This window comes from Pectinophora gossypiella, chromosome 29 (genome assembly GCF_024362695.1).
Source record: "Pectinophora gossypiella chromosome 29, ilPecGoss1.1, whole genome shotgun sequence".
NCBI lineage: Eukaryota > Metazoa > Arthropoda > Insecta > Lepidoptera > Gelechiidae > Pectinophora > Pectinophora gossypiella.
Genome location: NC_065432.1, coordinates 5,025,011 through 5,043,439, shown reverse-complemented (window position 1 = coordinate 5,043,439; position 18,429 = coordinate 5,025,011). Strand labels below are relative to the sequence as shown.

Here is an 18,429-nt window from a genome sequence, read left to right as displayed (position 1 = left end):
CGATTAGGCGCCGAACTGGCAACACGGCGTAGTAAAAACTTGCAAAAATAGAAGCTCAAAGCGAAAAAAGGAAGACGGAACCATGATATAAGACCAGGTATGCTCAAAACTGACAGCTAACATTTCAAGGTTAGCCCAGCTGACGTCACCCGACCCTGCATTGCCATTTCGTAAAAAATAAATTACCCACGTCCGTTGTTTTTAATTTACTTTGCAAGGAAATTTTGTACTTTTAATAAAAGGTTTACGTACAGTTTCAATGATTTTTGTATACGTGACAAATATTAGTAATTAAATACATTAGTCAGTAATTTACTTAATTTTCAATAATAAAATTTGCGTTTTTGGAATGTTGGAGATACCAATTGAATGGTAACACTTACGTCATCAAAGGGCTAGCAATGGCGGCTTGTCATAGGATTGAGTATACCTGGTCTTTTTATACCATGGATGGAACATCATATTTCTAATAAGTAATGACATTGTGCATACAGTTCGTTAGCACGTTCGCCAATTGTCAGGCCAAGTGTAGCTTTTTTTTTGACGTGACTTATTGTAGGTTTGCCGCAGATGGCATTAACTACTTGGCCGGACAAATGGGGAGCGCTGAAGGCTCTCACCCGGTACAACGTTTAAGACAACAGGCCTGAGGGTGCCCAGTTGGGCGCGAACCTCGGCTCGGGGCGTCGTCTGAGAGGAAGGGCCAAGTGTAGCGCTCACCTGTATAGCTATAATGATGGTGTCGTTCTGTACAGGCCCGTAGATATCCTCATTGTATATTGTTTGTTCGTCATTATATTTTTCAATCATGCGCAGAATATCCGACGTGTTTTTGGGCCCGACCCGGTCTGTAGCGTTGCCTGGAAAAAAATAGAAAAAATAAATAAACAATTGGCTCATCTAACAACTTGCCCCGCGTGCCCTGATACCTGTACGCGAGAGGAGCTGATGAATACCACCGAAAATGCTGTCCGAGTGGCAAAATATTGGGCTCAAAAAATTTGAATGCCATCGAAATGACAAGAAGAATAAAAAAATTACTTTAACTTTGCTGCGGTGCCGAATGCAGCTGTACGCTGCTGTGCCCAATTGTTTTAAGTTTACGCAGTTATCATAATTAAATCACATAATAACGGGTTCTTACCCCGTCAGTCATCCCGTGATCATGGCACTTGCAACAGTGTCGAAATATCGGGAGTCTCATATCCCTATTTTGAACGCGGTAAGAACCCGTTATTATGTGTTTTAATTATTACTACCATTATAATAAAACGGCCTCCGTAAGCAAGTGGATGAGCGTTGGGCTCACGATCCGGAGGTCCCGCGTTCGAATCCCGGTGGGGACATATCACAAAAATCACTTTGTGATTCCTAGTTTGGTTAGGACATCACAGACGAATCACCGGAGTGTCGGAAAGTAAGACGATCCATGTTTCGAAAGGCACGTTAAGACACAAAGTCATTTCGACAATGTCCCCATCGGGAATCGAACCCGGACCTCCAGATCGTGAGCCCAACGCTCTAACCACTAGACCACGGAGGCTGTAATAAATACATATTAAACAAAAGTGATAGCTAAGCTAACCCCTGTCCATCAATCTCCTAGCTAGTTTGAAGCGTGCTTGTACAATTTTGTAGGTCAGTTGTGTGGCTTGTTGCCAAACACTAGATTTTAGCTACTTACTAAGCGTTACTAACCGCCTGAAAGCAATATTGCTATTTTAGGTAAATCTGGCGGGTTAAAAAGGCCACATTGAAGCAATTTATTTAAAAAAGCCATGTTGAAATTTGACATTTGAGCATTTAAAAGGGCGCAATGCAAACAAATGTCAAATAGCAATATTGCTTGAGTTGAGTTTATCACTACATAGTATAAAACAAAGTCGCTTTTTCTGTCCCTATACCCTATGTACGCTTATATCTTTAAAACTTCGCAACGGATTTTGATGCGGTTTTTTTAATAGATAGAGTGATTCAAGAGAAAGGTTTATATGTATAATAACATCCATGAAATAGTGGAGAAATATTGTTATTTTTGAGGTATGTAATGTGATGTCGTAAATAATTTCATTTTTCCTCAGCATTGCACCCGAGCGAAGCCGGGGCGGGTCGCTAGTATTCTTTATAAACATTACATATAACATGTTTAATCAATATATAGAATGTATCTTCGTCCAGGCTTGAATATTATTAGAGTGTCAGCGATAGGGATGGGATCGTGGGACATTTCGGAAATGGGACATTTTGGGGAAAGAGTCATCTTGGTCCGCGTTAGAAACGATATTTTCAAAAGCGTAGATACTCACCGGATGGCGGAGACGTTTCTGGGATGGATAGTGAGGTAGGTACTTGTGCCACTCTTGCGGCCCAAGCGCCGGAACTTGCTCCGAGGTCACACAAAATCAAAGCTGGGGACACGTTAGGATAGGGACGTTGTAGAAATGGGACATTTTGGGAAAGGGACATTCAGGAAACAGGAGAAAGGGACACTTTGGCGCTATCTGTACCTGTTAGTCTTCTTCTTCTTCTCTCGTGGGTGAAACCAGGGTTAAGGTTATTGTGAAGCCGCCAAAGGCTCCTGACATGACTCATATAACGACTACACATACGGTCACGAGCATTAATATGTATACACTTTGGTACCATGTCACATTAACTTTTTTGACAAATTAAACTGTAAGTCTCACTAAATGCCAAATATGTTAGTGCGACAGAGTCCTAAAGTGGGTACATTATATTGCTCATGACTGTACACACACATAAACAGCCTATATACGTCACACGGCTGGGCATAGGCCGTTCAAACCATCATCATGTCGTCCAAACCGTATCCGGCGACGGCGACTCCGGGTCGTAGTTGTGGTGGGCTCTGATGTGGCTGGCGAAACCGAACTTCGACTTGAAGGTCCGCTCAAACAGCAGGAGAGTGTATGGAACATACTCTACAGCGGGTGGACTCCTATTAACAGTAGCCGGGACCGACTGTTTAGGGTTGAACCACATCTGTCAGCATCAGCACTTTCCTGTGCATCTATCCTTTTCTGTTACTCAGAACCGTAATTTACTAGAGCGAGCGAGACCGGCCGCAGGCTATTAGCACAGAATAAGAAATAATACAACGTGTACGTAGAACGGCAACTCTCCGCTCCCCACCAGCGGCTAAGCTTCTTCTTCTTATCGTGTAGGTTATGAAGTGGAATACCAGCCCCATCAACCCTGATGTCGGGGTTGTGATTGAGCCGCGGCCCCTGACATGGCTCAGCTAGTCAGCGGCCACACAACAACAAGGGGTCACGTTGGGAAAGGGATATTATAGAAATGTGACATTTAGGAAACAGAAGAAAGGTATATTTTAGGAAAGTGCCGTTAGTGAAGATAATGTTTGAAGACCTCTTCAGACTCACCGGAGACATTTCTGGGGTGGACAGTGAGGTACTTGTGCAGCTCTTGCGGCACCAGCGCCAGGACCTGCTCCGAGGTCTCATTCGCATTCATCAGCTCTTCTGGAAGCAACAAGGGGGTTAGTTAAAACAATAATAATATTAAGTACATGGTCGTGTTGTCCAGGGAGATGCCGACGATTCTACACGAGACTAGGTTGACTTCTTCAGTAGGGCTAACATGCACTATGTGATAATGTCATTTTATCGATTCTGAAGATATAATTATGTCGTTTTGTCGATTGGTCGTTGTCGTTCTGTCCAAGTACGAACAATATCACGTGCCACGCATGTTAGGGGAAAAAACTTATTGATTTCGACAGAATGTATTTAATACATACATACATACATAAACTCACGCCCGTAATCCCAAATGGGGTGGGCAGAGCCACAAGTAATCAAAGACAACTTGCAGCCACTGTTGATACGAAGTCCTAAGATGGATATGATGAACCTTATGATGATAAGGGATCAGCCTATCGCCCATAACATTAGTCCATCATGTTAGAGGACGCAATCCCTCTGTCGGTTTTTACGACATGCCCGGGAAGACAAGCAGCTGAACGTGTTCGATGTTTTTTATTTGCTCGATGCTGTATTTAATCGATCGGTATTTTTTTCACGTTGCGCATGCTAGCCCTGCTGGTGTGTTTCAGCGCTCTGGAAGTTAATATCACAGTGTCACTATGTCTTGTAACCACTGAATACGACTCTTTGAGTTCTTCTCTCGTGTGGGTTGTAAGGATGGAGTACCAACCTCAGTTAAAGAGAGAGAGGGGATGGAGAGTTTAAATTCATATTTGGATCATCAATAATTGATATCACGTAGTTCCCAGGATTTATGTCCGGTTAATGGCAACAGACTTTCGTATGATGTCTTCGGGGTTTTCCATCACGGTCTAGACGTTTGTATGAAGCGTTCGGGGTTCCGGGGGCATCCGGGGTCGTTCTTTAATTGTTTGCAACTTGGCTAAGGCTTGAGCAAAGTTTTGATACAAAACACAAAGCCGAAGCTAATGGAAAATCAATGATAAATATTTTTACACAAAACACAATAACCCCATAAAAATATCCCTTTGGACATAATGAAGTACAAAACATAACACGCATTACAGACATAAAGTCACATCTATAATCGAAGCAATTGTTCACGATCGTTGATCCTTGAATAACAAAAAATATATATATATATATATTTAAAACCTAAACCTAAACCTTCTATATAAAAACTGTACAGCCACGCGTTTTAACAAAAAAAAAACTAAATTAAGGACGGTTGCAATTGAGATACGTTTTCGTGTGAATTCGATTCATTCGAACATACTCTGATCAAGTAGTTAATGCCGTTTGCGGCAAATCTACAATAAGTCACGTCAAAAAACCAACACGCAGGATATCACTGGGTCAAAGATGAATTCCGAAAACTTGATATAGAAATAAAAGCCACTCTTACGATGATCAAAAATGAATCTCATTATTCTTAGAGAGTACGACGCAACGTTTGACCTCTTTTATCGATAACTTCAATAAATCAATTCTTTCAATTTCAATTTTTACATTTTTCCTCGCCTTATGGTTGTCTGGAAGAAATCGCTTTAAGCGATAAGGCCGCCATTTGCCATGTCCCTAGTTAAGATTCTTTTGTAATTATTTCTTTTTATTTTGGTGCAATAAAGTATATTTGTATTTGTACGAAAATACATCCCAAATACAACCGGCCTACATCTAGAAAACCCATCTAAAGTGGACACTAAGAAACCTCACACGAAAAACTTAAAAGGACAAAAAAAGAAAAAAACATTAAGCGAAAAAAATGTCTAAAAAACCTGCGGGCGATTCTTCGTATTTTCTAAATATACCTTCCGAGTGGCTATGTGCTGAAAAATAAAAAAAATCCGATAGGTGGGGAAACAAATTAAAACAAAAAAATATTAATTAACACAATTTTTGTCCCCATAAGAAAGCGATCTTTTCTCTGACGTGCGTGTTTGTTTGTGTGAGTTTCACTATTAGAAATCGGAAATCGGACATTTTGGAAATGGGACATCAGGGAAATCGGACATTATGGAAATGAGACATCAGAGAAATCGGACGTTGTGGAAATGAAACATCAGGGAAATTTGACATTATGGAAATGAAAACATCGGGGAAATCCGACATTATGGAAATGTGACAACAGGGAAATTTGACATTATGGAAATGGGAGATTATGGAAATCGAAGAAGTTAAATATTTTCTTGGTTACCAAATAATAAGCAAAGACGTAAGATAAATAGAGTCTAATGTGCAATATTAAATATATTTAAAAGATTTTACTGAAACCTTATTAAATGAATAAATACACCACAATAAAATAATTCCCCATAAGGTCGAACACAAAAAAAAAACGTATACTTAACTGTCTATTTTTTACAAAAAATAAATAAAACTCAATGAAAAACAAAAATAAAAAGTTACCAACATAAAAACAAAAATATTAACGGTAAAAAAAAAAAAATAAAAACCTTTCTCTTTTTTATAACGTCTGCTTTTAAAATTGTTTATTGAAATTCTTACTTTCTTCGTAATTTTAGAATCTGTAAAAAGTTGTTAAAATAAAATAAAAAATTGACACCGAAGGACATAGTGATTAGATTACTATGGGCACTATGGGATTGTTGGAACTTCATCAAAAAAACTACATATGGCAAAGACGAACCCCTATCCTTTTCGACGGATAACATACCAAGTTCAGGTCTATAACCCGATTTTGGTAGCTAGAGGTACATCCATCGCAAGATGAACTAAGCACTCACTCATCGAGCTTTCTGTTAGACCAACGTGATAGGTGAGCCGTATCGCCGTCTATAATGGTCGAGACAACTGTGTTAGTTAAAAATGCACTTGAGATAATTAAATTCATTAGTGCAAGTCCGATACCGGGGTTCGAACCGGCACTCCCCATTTGGGAAGCAAGCCGGTGGAACCACAGGACCTCAGTGACAGGTATAATTGTTTTTTTTTTGTTTTGGTTTTCCCCGAAGGGTAAGGCAAAGCGAACTATGCCCATACATCCATGTCTTACGTATTTTATTCTTGATGATTAATGAAATGATGAAAGGTGATGATGATGAAACCTAAGCCCCCACCCTCGGAGTAGACTCCTACTCCGAACCCCAAACGAATTAACTCAAAAGTCCGCATAAACTTTCGAGTTATGAAGCGGCTTCTTGGCACGAAGCGAAAATAGGCAGATACACTTTGTTTATTGAATACTCCGATATAATAACACTCGCGAATGTCTTCCGACTAACTTAATGCGATCATTAACCACAAAACACCACTTCGTATTAATTATTTAGATTATTCAATGAAGAAAGCAACTGTCCCGTTCCCGTTCCCGCCAAAAAGCTGACAGGTATAACTTTAAATAAAATAAGTGTGTACTGAAATCAGCACCAATATTATTATAAGCACAAGAGGGAAACGTACCTCCATCTCTGTCCAATCCATTTTCGGACGCCGACAGCAAAATCTGTACCCAAACGCAGAAGAGACCGAAAATGACCAAAATCCGCAACACGGTCGCATACTTCACTCGAGGCATCGCGCCGTACGGTCGATAGATGGCGTTAGTATCATTCTAGTACGCCTATTCACCGCTAGATGGCCCTCCACAATTTACTCCTTATTCCGCTAAAACTAGAACCATCTTCGAATACGTTTCACGTAGTTCATAACTTTATCGATAGATGGCGCTAGTGACATTTCTATTTTGTACTGTTTTTCAGGTTTCGTTGTAATACTTTAGTTTTTATTCTTCCCACTAGGTGTCGCTAAGACGTGATAGTTCATAGTTGTTCTGATAGTGTGTGAAACGTAATAGATTTTTGTTTAGTTCCTTGGAAGATCCATAGATGGCGCAGTGTTACATTATTGTTGGTTTGAGATCTGGAACAAGGAAGAGAATAAATTAGCACATGAAATATGTTTCATAATTACAAGGGAATGGGTAATAATTTTTGGCGGAATAAATGACAAACAACATTAGCTCACGACTATCATCATCGTCATCAGCCCATTAACGTCCCCACTGCTGGGGCACGGGCCTTCCCTACGGATGGATAGGGAGATCGGGCCTTAAACCACCACGCGGGCCCAGTGCGGATTGATGGTTATTAACGACTGCTAATGCAGCCGGGACCAACGGCTTAACGTGCCTTTCGAAGCACGGAGGAGCTCGAGATAAAAGCTTTTTTTTTGTGGTCACCCATCCTATGACCGGCCTTTGTGAAAGTTGCTTTACTTCAACAATCGCAGACCGAGCGCGTTTAGCGCTGCGCCACCGAGCTCCTCATTCAGACCATGATTCTGAGTTAATATCAAGTGGAATTTTCGTCGCAAAATTCGTGATTTTTGTTATAGTTTTGTTAATTTATTTTCAATTCTATACTTTTGCGATGAAACATTCCACTCAGAATAATCAGCTGAATCATCCCCCTCAGTATTCGTTACGTTGTCACTTACAAACCCGTACAAGTTCATACGGTAGCCATACAAGTAGGCATGGGTGTTAGTGACAACGTAACGAATACTGAGGGGGATGATTCAGACCATTCTTCTGAGTTGATATCAAGTGGAATTTCTTGCCAGAAAATTGATTTTATTTTAAACATTTTGCGTTTCATATTATTGCGACGGAAAATTCCACTTGATAGCAACTCAGAATAATGGCCTGAATCATCTCTCAAAGTTTTCGTTACGATGTCACTAACACCTTCTATGTTGTATATTCCATTCCGGCATAGAATATTCAAACAGTGAAACTATGAAACACTATCCCTGCGATAAATCAGCAAACAGCCCACTAAATTGCTTATCGCGAACGTAATTAGTTGATTAAAATTGAACGGGACGCGCATGAAACCACGTAAGCTATACACACATACCATAGAATACAGAATAATACTAATTAAAACGCATAATAACGGGTTCTTAGGAACTTCTCTCAGGAGGCACGTCATCCCGTAATCATGGCACTTGCAACAGTGTCGAAATATCGGGAGTCTCATATCCCTGATTTAAACGCGGTAAGAACCCGTTTTTATGCGTTTTAATTATGATAATAACCTAAAACTTAAAACAATGTAGAATCATACTAAGTATAGAACGGTGACCAGCCTCCGTGTTCTAGTGGTTAGAGCGTAAGGCTCACGATCTGGAGGTCCGGGTTCGATTCCCGATGGGGACATTGTCGAAATCACTTTCTGAGACTGTCCTTTGTTTGGTAAGGACTTTACAGGCTTGAATCACCTGATTGTCCGAAAAAGTAAGATGGCACGTTAAGCCGTTAGTCCCGGCTATTAGCCGTAAAAAACACCTCCACCAACCCGCATTGGAGCAGCGTGGTGGAGTATGCTCCATACCCCCTCCGCTTGACTGGGCTTGTGCCCAGCAGTGGGACGTATATAGGCTGTTTATGTTATGTATGTTGTTGCATTCACAATAATTCACATAAATAGGCATCCAACTAGTTAACTCGTTAAGTCTGCAACATCGTTAATGCCCTCGCCATAACTAAATTAGAAAAATAATTATTTCCGTTTCCGCCGAGTATCGTGTATTGTACTGTGAGTTATATTTAGTTTAACATAGTAGGAGTGCGTGTGTAGTAATGTACTGCCTACCCCCTTGGGGATACAGACGTGATGCCATGTTATGTGGCCTGTTATAATTCCAACAGTATATTTATGTAAACATAATTCGTTTTACAAATTTACATCGATGAATTTTTTCAATTACAAACACGAAATTAAAACCATATCGAATAGCGGTTTTAAATAATTTCCCTTGTTATAAGTACTTTTGTTTTAAAAACATTGGTTGACGAAGATTAATTTGTAGTGGCAGCCCAGTTGGTAGAACGCTTGCCTCTCACTTTGAGGTCGCAGGTTCGAATCCAACACAGGCCTAAACCAATGATTGTCGAATTTGTTTTCGAATTCATGTTTGGATCATAAATGATTATCACGTGCTCAGCCGTGAAGGAAAACATCGTGAGGAAACCCACATTCCCGAGAAATGCATTTTGCGGAGGTATGTGACCTAACCTGTACTGGACTGGCTTTCCCTTCGCGGGTTGGAAGGTCAGACAGGCAGTCGCTTCTGTAAAAAACGGGCCTGTCAAAATCTTCAGTTAGGCAAGCGGACCCTGTGAGAAACGGGTTAATTACCCGTTTAGCCGGGGAAAAGAAGCTGCAAGAAAAACCTCGGCACTTAGGTACACGTAAAATCTTTCGCAACCTTTATAGAATCAGAATCAGAATCATTTATTCAACGTAATTATCATGGATAAACTTGTTGAAGGTCAATGTAACATTTTTGAATTTACGTCATTTCGCAAGGTGTTATGGCTGAGGAGAAGAAATGACAAGAAACTGCAACAGCAACACATCTTTTAAATCTATGAGGGTACATTACAAGTTATTTAATAACTAGAGGATACTATACTCATCACAATACTATCAAGGTTCTAGCAATGAATAAGTGAAAGTTGTTCTCTGTGGCGCAATATGAAGGGCACGGAATACCTACACTGAACCATAGAATAAGGAATAATATTATACTACGTACAGAACGGCAACTCTCCGCTCCCCACCAGCGGCTGAGCTAGGTTTACCTCACCCCTCGGTCTTACTTTAGTCCACAATCATATCGTCACTGGAAAGGCAAAATTACTTAAGCGCCAAAATATCCTAAAATAGCAGTCCATGTTATAATATGTTATTGCTAGAGATAGAAAATGAAAACCAATATAATCTTACGTTGACGTCATCAAAATTGGATAAATGGGTAAGAAGTTATGATAAAAAAACGACATACATACATACATAAACTCACGCCTATTTCCCACCGAGGTAAGCAGAGACTATAGAATTCCATTTGCATCGATTCTGACACACTTCTCTTGCTTCCTCCACATTCATCAATCGCTTCATACACGCACGCCGGTTCAGAGTAGAAATACGGACTAAAATAAAAAAAACTAAAAAATACTTTAAACGACTTTTTCTTGAAATGGCATTTTGGCGCCTTTACAGTAACGATAAGATAGATAGATAGATAGAGTCTTTATTTAGGTTTAAGACGTTACATAAACTTCTTAATATTAAAATTTGAACACATATGAAATGTAAGACTTAAAACTAAAAAGTGTACGGCGATACGGCTCACCTATCACGTTGGTCTAACAAAAAGCTCGGTGAGGTGTGGGTACTCAGTTCATCTTGCGATGGATGTACCCTCTGACTACCCCAATTAGGATATAGTCGTCAGCTTATGTTATGTTATAAATGCGCTAAGAAAACCTTCCATCCATAATGATTCTTATTTCAAATTCAAATTCAAAAATATCTTTATTCAGTACGTAACATAGTTACACTTTGAATCGTCGATTTTTACATAACGAACGTCTCATCCGCCTAAAACTACTGCAGCTTCTCACAACCTGTATAGCCGGGGAAAAGAAGCTGCAAGAAAAACCTCGGCAAAGGGGCGTGGACGTTCTTTAAATTTCATAATGGCAATAAAGTTATTGAGTTTCGTTGAGTTTTGTGGCTCTGCCCACCCTGGTATTGTTACAGGCGTGAGTATGCGTGTCACTGTTATCAGGCAGGCCATGTGTACAATGTACCTTGCATCCGGTTAAATTGCAATGACAATCATAATGATTGGATGCAATCAGTTTGAATATTATTATTTTATTGTGTCCTCTAAATGACGGGCTAATGTTATGGGCGATAGGCTGATCCCTTATCACCATAAGGTTCATCATAATTCATCTTAGGACTTCGTATCAACAGTGGCTGCAAGTTGTCTTTGAGTACTTGTGGCTCTGCCCACCCCATTTGGGATTACGGGCGTGAGTTTATGTATGTATGTGTATGTATTTTATCTAAACAGAGACATAATTGGAGTTATTCAGTTCTAATACCAAAAACTAATACCATTTGGTATTAGTTTATTTTCGAATTTATTTTACATTCCCAACGAGTACCACGTTTTTTTCTATTACTAACGAATACCAAAACGTTAGTGTTTGTACACTCAGCTTCGCAAAGTTTGATTTTATTTTCTAAGATTTTTTTATTATCTATACTTATAATAAATCTGTAGAGAGGTCAATTCTGTACATTAAATATTTTTTCAAAATAACTATCAGGGGGTGATAAGTGATCGATACTGATGCCAAAAATGCAATCAGTAAAATTTTTGTCTGTCTGTCTGTCTGTCTGTCTGTCTGTCTGTCTGTATGTTCCTTATAGAAACAAAAACTACTGGACGGATTTTAATGAAACTTGGTACAATTATTCTTCACACTCCTGGACAGGTCATAGTATACTTTTCATCACGCTACAATCAATAGGAGCAGAGTAGTGAAGGGAAATCCTTTTGTATGAAAAATCTAAACCACTCAAGTTAGACGTTTGAAATTTGGCATGCAGGTACCTTAGATACCGTAGAGGTGCACTAAGAAAGGAATTCCCGAAATTCCTACGGGAACGGGAATTAGCGGGAAAATCCTTTTGTATGAAAAATCTAAACCACTCAAGTTAGACTTTTGAAATTTGGCATGCAGGTACCTTAGATAACGTAGAGGTGCACTAAGAAAGGAATTCCCGAAATTCCCACGGGAACGGGAATTAGCGGAAAAATATTTTTGTATGAAAAATCTAAACCATTCAAGTTAGATATTTGAAATTTGTCATGCAGGTACCTTAGATACCGTAGAGGTGTACTAAGAAAGGAATTCCCGAAATTCCCACGGGAACGGGAATTAGCGGGAAAATCCTTTTGTATGAAAAATCTAAACCACTCAAGTTAGACGTTTGAAATTTGGCATGCAGGTACCATAGGTACCGTAGAGGTGCACTAAGAAAGGAATTCCCAAAATTCTCACGGGAACGGGAATTAGCGGGAAATACCTTTTGTATGAAAAATCTAAACCATTCAAGTAAGATGTTTAAAATTTGGCACGCAGGTACCTTAGACACCGTAGAGGTGTACTAAGAAAGGAATTCCCGAAATTCCCACGGGAACGGGAATTAGCGGGAAAATCCTTTTGTATGAAAAATCTAAACCACTCAAGTTAGACGTTTGAAATTTGGCATGCAGGTACTTTAATAAACTTAAAGCTTAGTTGCAACAGGATATTACAAAATTCCCACGGGAACGGTAGTTAGCGGGAAAAAACATTTGTATGAAAAAATCAAATCTAAATAAAAGGAGAAACTGACTGACTCAGTGACTGACATATCAACGCATAGCCTGAACGGCTAAATGTAGGCATTTGAAATTTGGAAGGGACATAGCTTAGGTACCGTAGAGGTGCACTAAGAAAGGAATTCCCGGAATTCCCACGGGAACGGAAATTAGCGGGAAAATCCTTTTGTATGAAAAATCTAAACCATTCAAGTTAGATATTTGAAATTTGTCATGCAGGTACCTTAGATACCGTAGAGGTGTACTAAGAAAGGAATTCCCGAAATTCCCACGGGAACGGGAATTAGCGGGAAAATCCTTTTGTATGAAAAATCTAAACCACTCAAGTTAGACGTTTGAAATTTGGCATGCAGGTACCATAGGTACCGTAGAGGTGCACTAAGAAAGGAATTCCCAAAATTCTCACGGGAACGGGAATTAGCGGGAAATACCTTTTGTATGAAAAATCTAAACCATTCAAGTAAGATGTTTAAAATTTGGCACGCAGGTACCTTAGACACCGTAGAGGTGTACTAAGAAAGGAATTCCCGAAATTCCCACGGGAACGGGAATTAGCGGGAAAATCCTTTTGTATGAAAAATCTAAACCACTCAAGTTAGACGTTTGAAATTTGGCATGCAGGTACTTTAATAAACTTAAAGCTTAGTTGCAACAGGATATTACAAAATTCCCACGGGAACGGTAGTTAGCGGGAAAAAACATTTGTATGAAAAAATCAAATCTAAATAAAAGGAGAAACTGACTGACTCAGTGACTGACATATCAACGCATAGCCTGAACGGCTAAATGTAGGCATTTGAAATTTGGAAGGGACATAGCTTAGGTACCGTAGAGGTGCACTAAGAAAGGAATTCCCGGAATTCCCACGGGAACGGAAATTAGCGGGAAAATCCTTTTGTATGAAAAATCTAAACCGCTTAAGTTAGACGCTTGAGGCATGCAGGTACCTTAGTTAACTTAAACCTTAGTTGCAACAGGATATTGCAAAATTCCCACGGAAACGGGAGTTAGCGGGAAAAAAACATTTGTATGAAAAAATCGAAACCGCGTAAGATAGATGTTTTCAATTCAATTAAATTATTTATTGCATTCCATGTAGTACAATGGGGTGTTACATAGGCATAGGAACTAAAACATGGACCCTGTAGGGCACAGCAACGTTGAAGGGAAGAGAGGAAGTGTGTATTAAAATTAAAACTCAATGAACAATCAATTAAAAAAAAATCAATTCAATCAATTGATTCAATCTAGCATGCATGCATACCTTAGTAAATATAAAGTTTATTTTTGGCTGTATTTTGAAAAATGGGAGTTATTGGGAAAAAAATTGTATGAAAAAATCTAAACTGCATAAGTTAGATGCTTGAAATTTGATATGCACTCCCACACACACAAAGATCTCTCTCTTATATAACACGCCACGCGGACGAAGTCGCGGGCAAAAGCTAGTAAATCATAATATCGTAATTGATAGGTACTAAAAGTCTTTAAACTTTCCAAATTAACTTCGTTCCACGATATTAAAAAAAATATCCCATAAAAATACAGAAAAAACACAAAAATATCCTATCGTATAATCGTTTTCATTGTTAGATTATAAGAAAATTCGCAATTTTTGATAGTTTTGTCAAAAAAAATGTTACATTAAAAGTTGATTGTCTGTGATATTTTATAATTTTGTAAGATTTTAAGTAATCACTATTCATATTAGCTTTCATGCCAAATGTTTACAAATTAGAGGAAAAGTATGTATATCAAACCCTAATATTGATTAAACATTACTTGAAATCACAACTCAAAGCATTTTAATTTTAATTTATTTATTTTTATCATAGTATGCAAATAAAGAATATTGAATATAATTTTACTGAACCTGACTGTACTAATTCCTTCATACTTGTTTTGGTATTGGTTTTAAAATGTGGTACTCGTTCGGAATGGAAAATAAATAAAAAAAATAAACTAATACCAAGTGGTATTAGTATTTGGTATTAGAACGGAACAAATCTTACCATTCTATACGTAGTACTATTCTCTAGTCTACAGTTGGACTTCAATAACAAGTGTAGAAAAAATTGTATTGCATTAGGTACAATAGCATTACTAGCATCGCTAATGATGCGTTCATTGTTTTTGTATGTCCAATGTCATTGCCAGATCTTGACCTAAAACTGAACTATCGGACAGTGTTGCCAACTGCCAGCTTTACCCAGTTGTAAGATCTCTCTCTCTATTTAAGAGCTGCGCTCTTGTCGGTGGAGTAATAAACCGGAGGGGGTATGGAGCATACTCCACCACGCTGCTCCACTGCGGGTTGGAAAAAAACAATGTTTGTAATCTTAATGTAATCGCATGTCTTTTGAAACACGTTTGGTAACTTCTTCACGCCTTATGACTTGCCGGTTGCGTAGTACGAATGAATTATAGTAACTATAATTATGTAAAAATAGAATATTTACCGTATCGGTACGTTTAGTCTGTGTTAGGCGGAGTTCGGAGACTGTCACTTACATCGTGGGTTCGAATGCCGACTTGGGCTTCAAACCATTGAATTGGGTAGTTTCCTAGGTCAAAGATAAATTATGAAATTCTGATAATTAAATAAAGACAGATCTAAAGGTGACAAAAAACGATTTTCTATTAACCCTTTCACGGACAGAGACCATGGGACAATGATGGTTCATGATAGGTAGACCTTGGAATCGGAACGTCCGTAGACGTTCTGTCCTTGAAAGTGTTAACTAACTTATTTATGAATTTCAATAAAGATAAACGTAATAATATGTGCGACATTTTGTCACGTTTTTCTATGACGTCACAGGTTGCTTTTTGATACACATTCCATAGTAATTTCGTGTTTCGACGTTTAGTAAAAAGCGGCCAAGTGCGAGTCCGACTCGCCCATGAAGGGTTCCGTAACAGCAAGTAACATATATGATGTATTAAAAAAGAACTACTTACTAGATCTGGTTCAAACCAATTTTTGTTGGTAGTTTGCATGCTAATCTACATCATATATTTTTTTTAGTTTTATCCTCCTCCTATTTTAGAAGTTCCAGGGGGGACACATTTTACCACTTTGGAAGTGTCTCTCGCGCAAACTATTCAGTTTAGAAAAAAATGATATTAGAAACCTCAATACCATTTTGGAAGACCTATCCATAGATACCCCACACATATGGGTTTGATAAAAAATTTTTTGAGTTTCAGTTCTATGTATGGGGACCCCCAAAATTTATTGTTTTTTTTTTTTCTATCATTGCGTAAAAATCTTAATGCGGTTCACAGAATACACATATTTATCAAGTTTCAACAGTATAGCTATTATAGTTTCGGAGAAAAGTGGCTGTGACATACGGCCGGACGGACAGACATGTCGAATCTATAAGGGTTCCGTTTTTTGCCATTAAGCTACGGAACCCTAAAAAGTAACTGATTTGACTAGTTGGAAAGTAGCCTATTGCATTTTAGGAGTTTAAATTCATATTTGGATCATTATAATTGATATCACGTGGTTTCCCGGATTTGTGCCCGGTTAATGGCATAGGCTCGCCCCTATTACATACCTATATTCAAATTTATAAATGGGTCGTTCTTCTTTTTTATCGACAATGATCTGTCCTTCATTCTGCTTCTGATAAGTTATGTTTTAGAATTTTATTTCATGTTTTGATTGTCCAAAAATATAGTTATCTTATTATACTCAAAATACAAGCAAAATACTAATCGGTTCCTCAATTAGTTATTAACATAGCTTGATCGTTTTTCACAAAATTCTGTGACAGAGTGGTAAATTGAAATGCTGTCTCCGATGAAAAGGGCCACTCTGTCACAATATTTTTTGGAATGCGCCTGCAAAGAAAAGTATGTTACCAAGATAAAGAGAACCACTAAATAGTCCTCTACAGACACATCTTTATATGATGTTTTAAAATATTTATTGCCGTTATAATTTTAAAGATGTTAAATCCGATAAATCGAGAAAATGTCTTTTTATTGTCGATAAAAAAGAAGAACGACCCAAATATCTTTATTCAGTAGGTAACATAGTTACACTTTGAATCGTCAATTTTTACATAACGAACGTCTCATCCGCCTAAAACTACTGCAGCTTCTCACAACCAGTATAGCCGGGGAAAAGAAGCTGCAAGAAAAACCTCGGCACAGGGCGCTAGACGTTCTTTAAAAAAAATTAACATACTAAACATCACTGCCTACCCCTTTGGGGATATAAGCGTCATTGAAGAAGTGGTCCAAGGTGGTACATACTTACCTAGTAAGTGCTTTATTGTAGATGTACCGGATGGGGAGCGCTGAAGGCTCTCACCCGGTACAACGTTTAAGACAACTGGGCGCGAACCTCGGCTCAGGACGTCGTCTGAGAGAAAGAATATTTGAAAGAATTAATCGATCCTAGTGGGTCGCTGCGATAAGCGCTGATTGAGGGAAATCGTCGACCACGCCGGCGGGGTCGGTATCGGGATCCTGAACCTAGTAAATGCCTATTCACTATCAATCAACATAAAATGTATTTTATGCTGTTTTTACAACTTTGTAAAGAGCTAGTCCCACCAGTGAATATCCCCAAAGTGGGATATTCCCGTTGTACTCAGACGACGCCCTGAGCCGAGGTTCGCCCAACTGGGCACCCTCAGGCCTGTTGTCTTAAACGTTGTACCGGATGAGAGCCCACAGCGCTCCCCATTTGTCCGGCCATGTAGTTAATGCCATTTGCGGCAAACCTACAATAGGTCACGCGAAAAAAAAAACCGCCGAGAACATTCCCAAAGTGGGAACATTCCCAAAGTGGGGACATTCCCAAGGTAGGAACATTCCCAAGGTAGGAACATTCCCAAGGTGGTAACATTCCCAAAGTGGGGACATTCCCAAGGTAGGAACATTCCCAAGGTGGTAACATTCCCAAAGTGGGGAGATTCCCAAGGTAGGAACATTCCCAAGGTGGTAACATTCCCAAAGTGGGGACATTCCCAAGGTAGGAACATTCCCAAGGTGGTAACATTCCCAAAGTGGGGACATTCCCAAGGTAGGAACATTCCCAAGGTGGGAACATTCCCGGGAACGGCACATCACTAATCACGGCTATACGAGGCAGGTACTAATACTTATCAAGTGTACCTAGAGACATAAAGATATTTTTTATTGCGACATTTAACGATCGTAACTTTTTTTATTGATTTCTTCACGTTGTGGGACTTTACTTCCCAAGAAAATCAATTGTTTTCACATTATATTAACAAGTGCAAAACACTTGTCATAGGTTCAATTTTATTGCAAATTATTAGCGTGTTTTGATGAACAATAATAATAATAAAAAAAAACATATTTATTTCAGACTTTCATCTATACATGTGACCATACAATGACCATGAAAAATAAATATTCATAGGCGCCGCGACCCAGCGCGGGCAATTACTGTGAGATCAAATTTTATATAAATATTCGAATCAGACGAAAGAACATCGGAGTCCAAATTCAAAATTCGAACATATAAAGTAAACTGATAAAAAATAAAAACATTTTTTTTTTGTTTTGGTTTTCCCCGAAGGTTACCCTTATAAGGGAACTATGCCCAGCCCATACAGCCATGTCTTACGTATTTTTTTTCTTGATGATTAATTAAATGATAAAAGGTGATGAATGATGATGATGAAACCTAAGCCCCACCGTCGGAGTAGACTCCTACTCCGAACCCCAAACGAATTAACTC

General features: G+C 38.8%; 1 protein-coding gene across 3 annotated transcripts in view; it reads right to left on the bottom strand.

The window, feature by feature from the left end:
• Nucleotides 1-18,429, bottom strand: part of LOC126379475 (alpha-1,6-mannosyl-glycoprotein 2-beta-N-acetylglucosaminyltransferase-like) — a 55,054-nt gene that overhangs the window by 32,784 nt on the left and 3,841 nt on the right. For 2 of the 3 annotated variants that reach the window (XM_050028234.1, XM_050028236.1), the window contains exons 2-4: nucleotides 6,912-7,370; nucleotides 3,405-3,503; nucleotides 721-860 (exon numbers count right to left, since the gene is read on the bottom strand). In XM_050028234.1, coding sequence (XP_049884191.1) covers nucleotides 721-860; nucleotides 3,405-3,503; nucleotides 6,912-7,026 — 354 coding nt within the window. In that variant the 5' untranslated portion in view covers nucleotides 7,027-7,370. The remainder of the gene's footprint in view (nucleotides 1-720; nucleotides 861-3,404; nucleotides 3,504-6,911; nucleotides 7,371-18,429) is intronic. The other variant, XM_050028235.1, reaches the window with a different exon arrangement.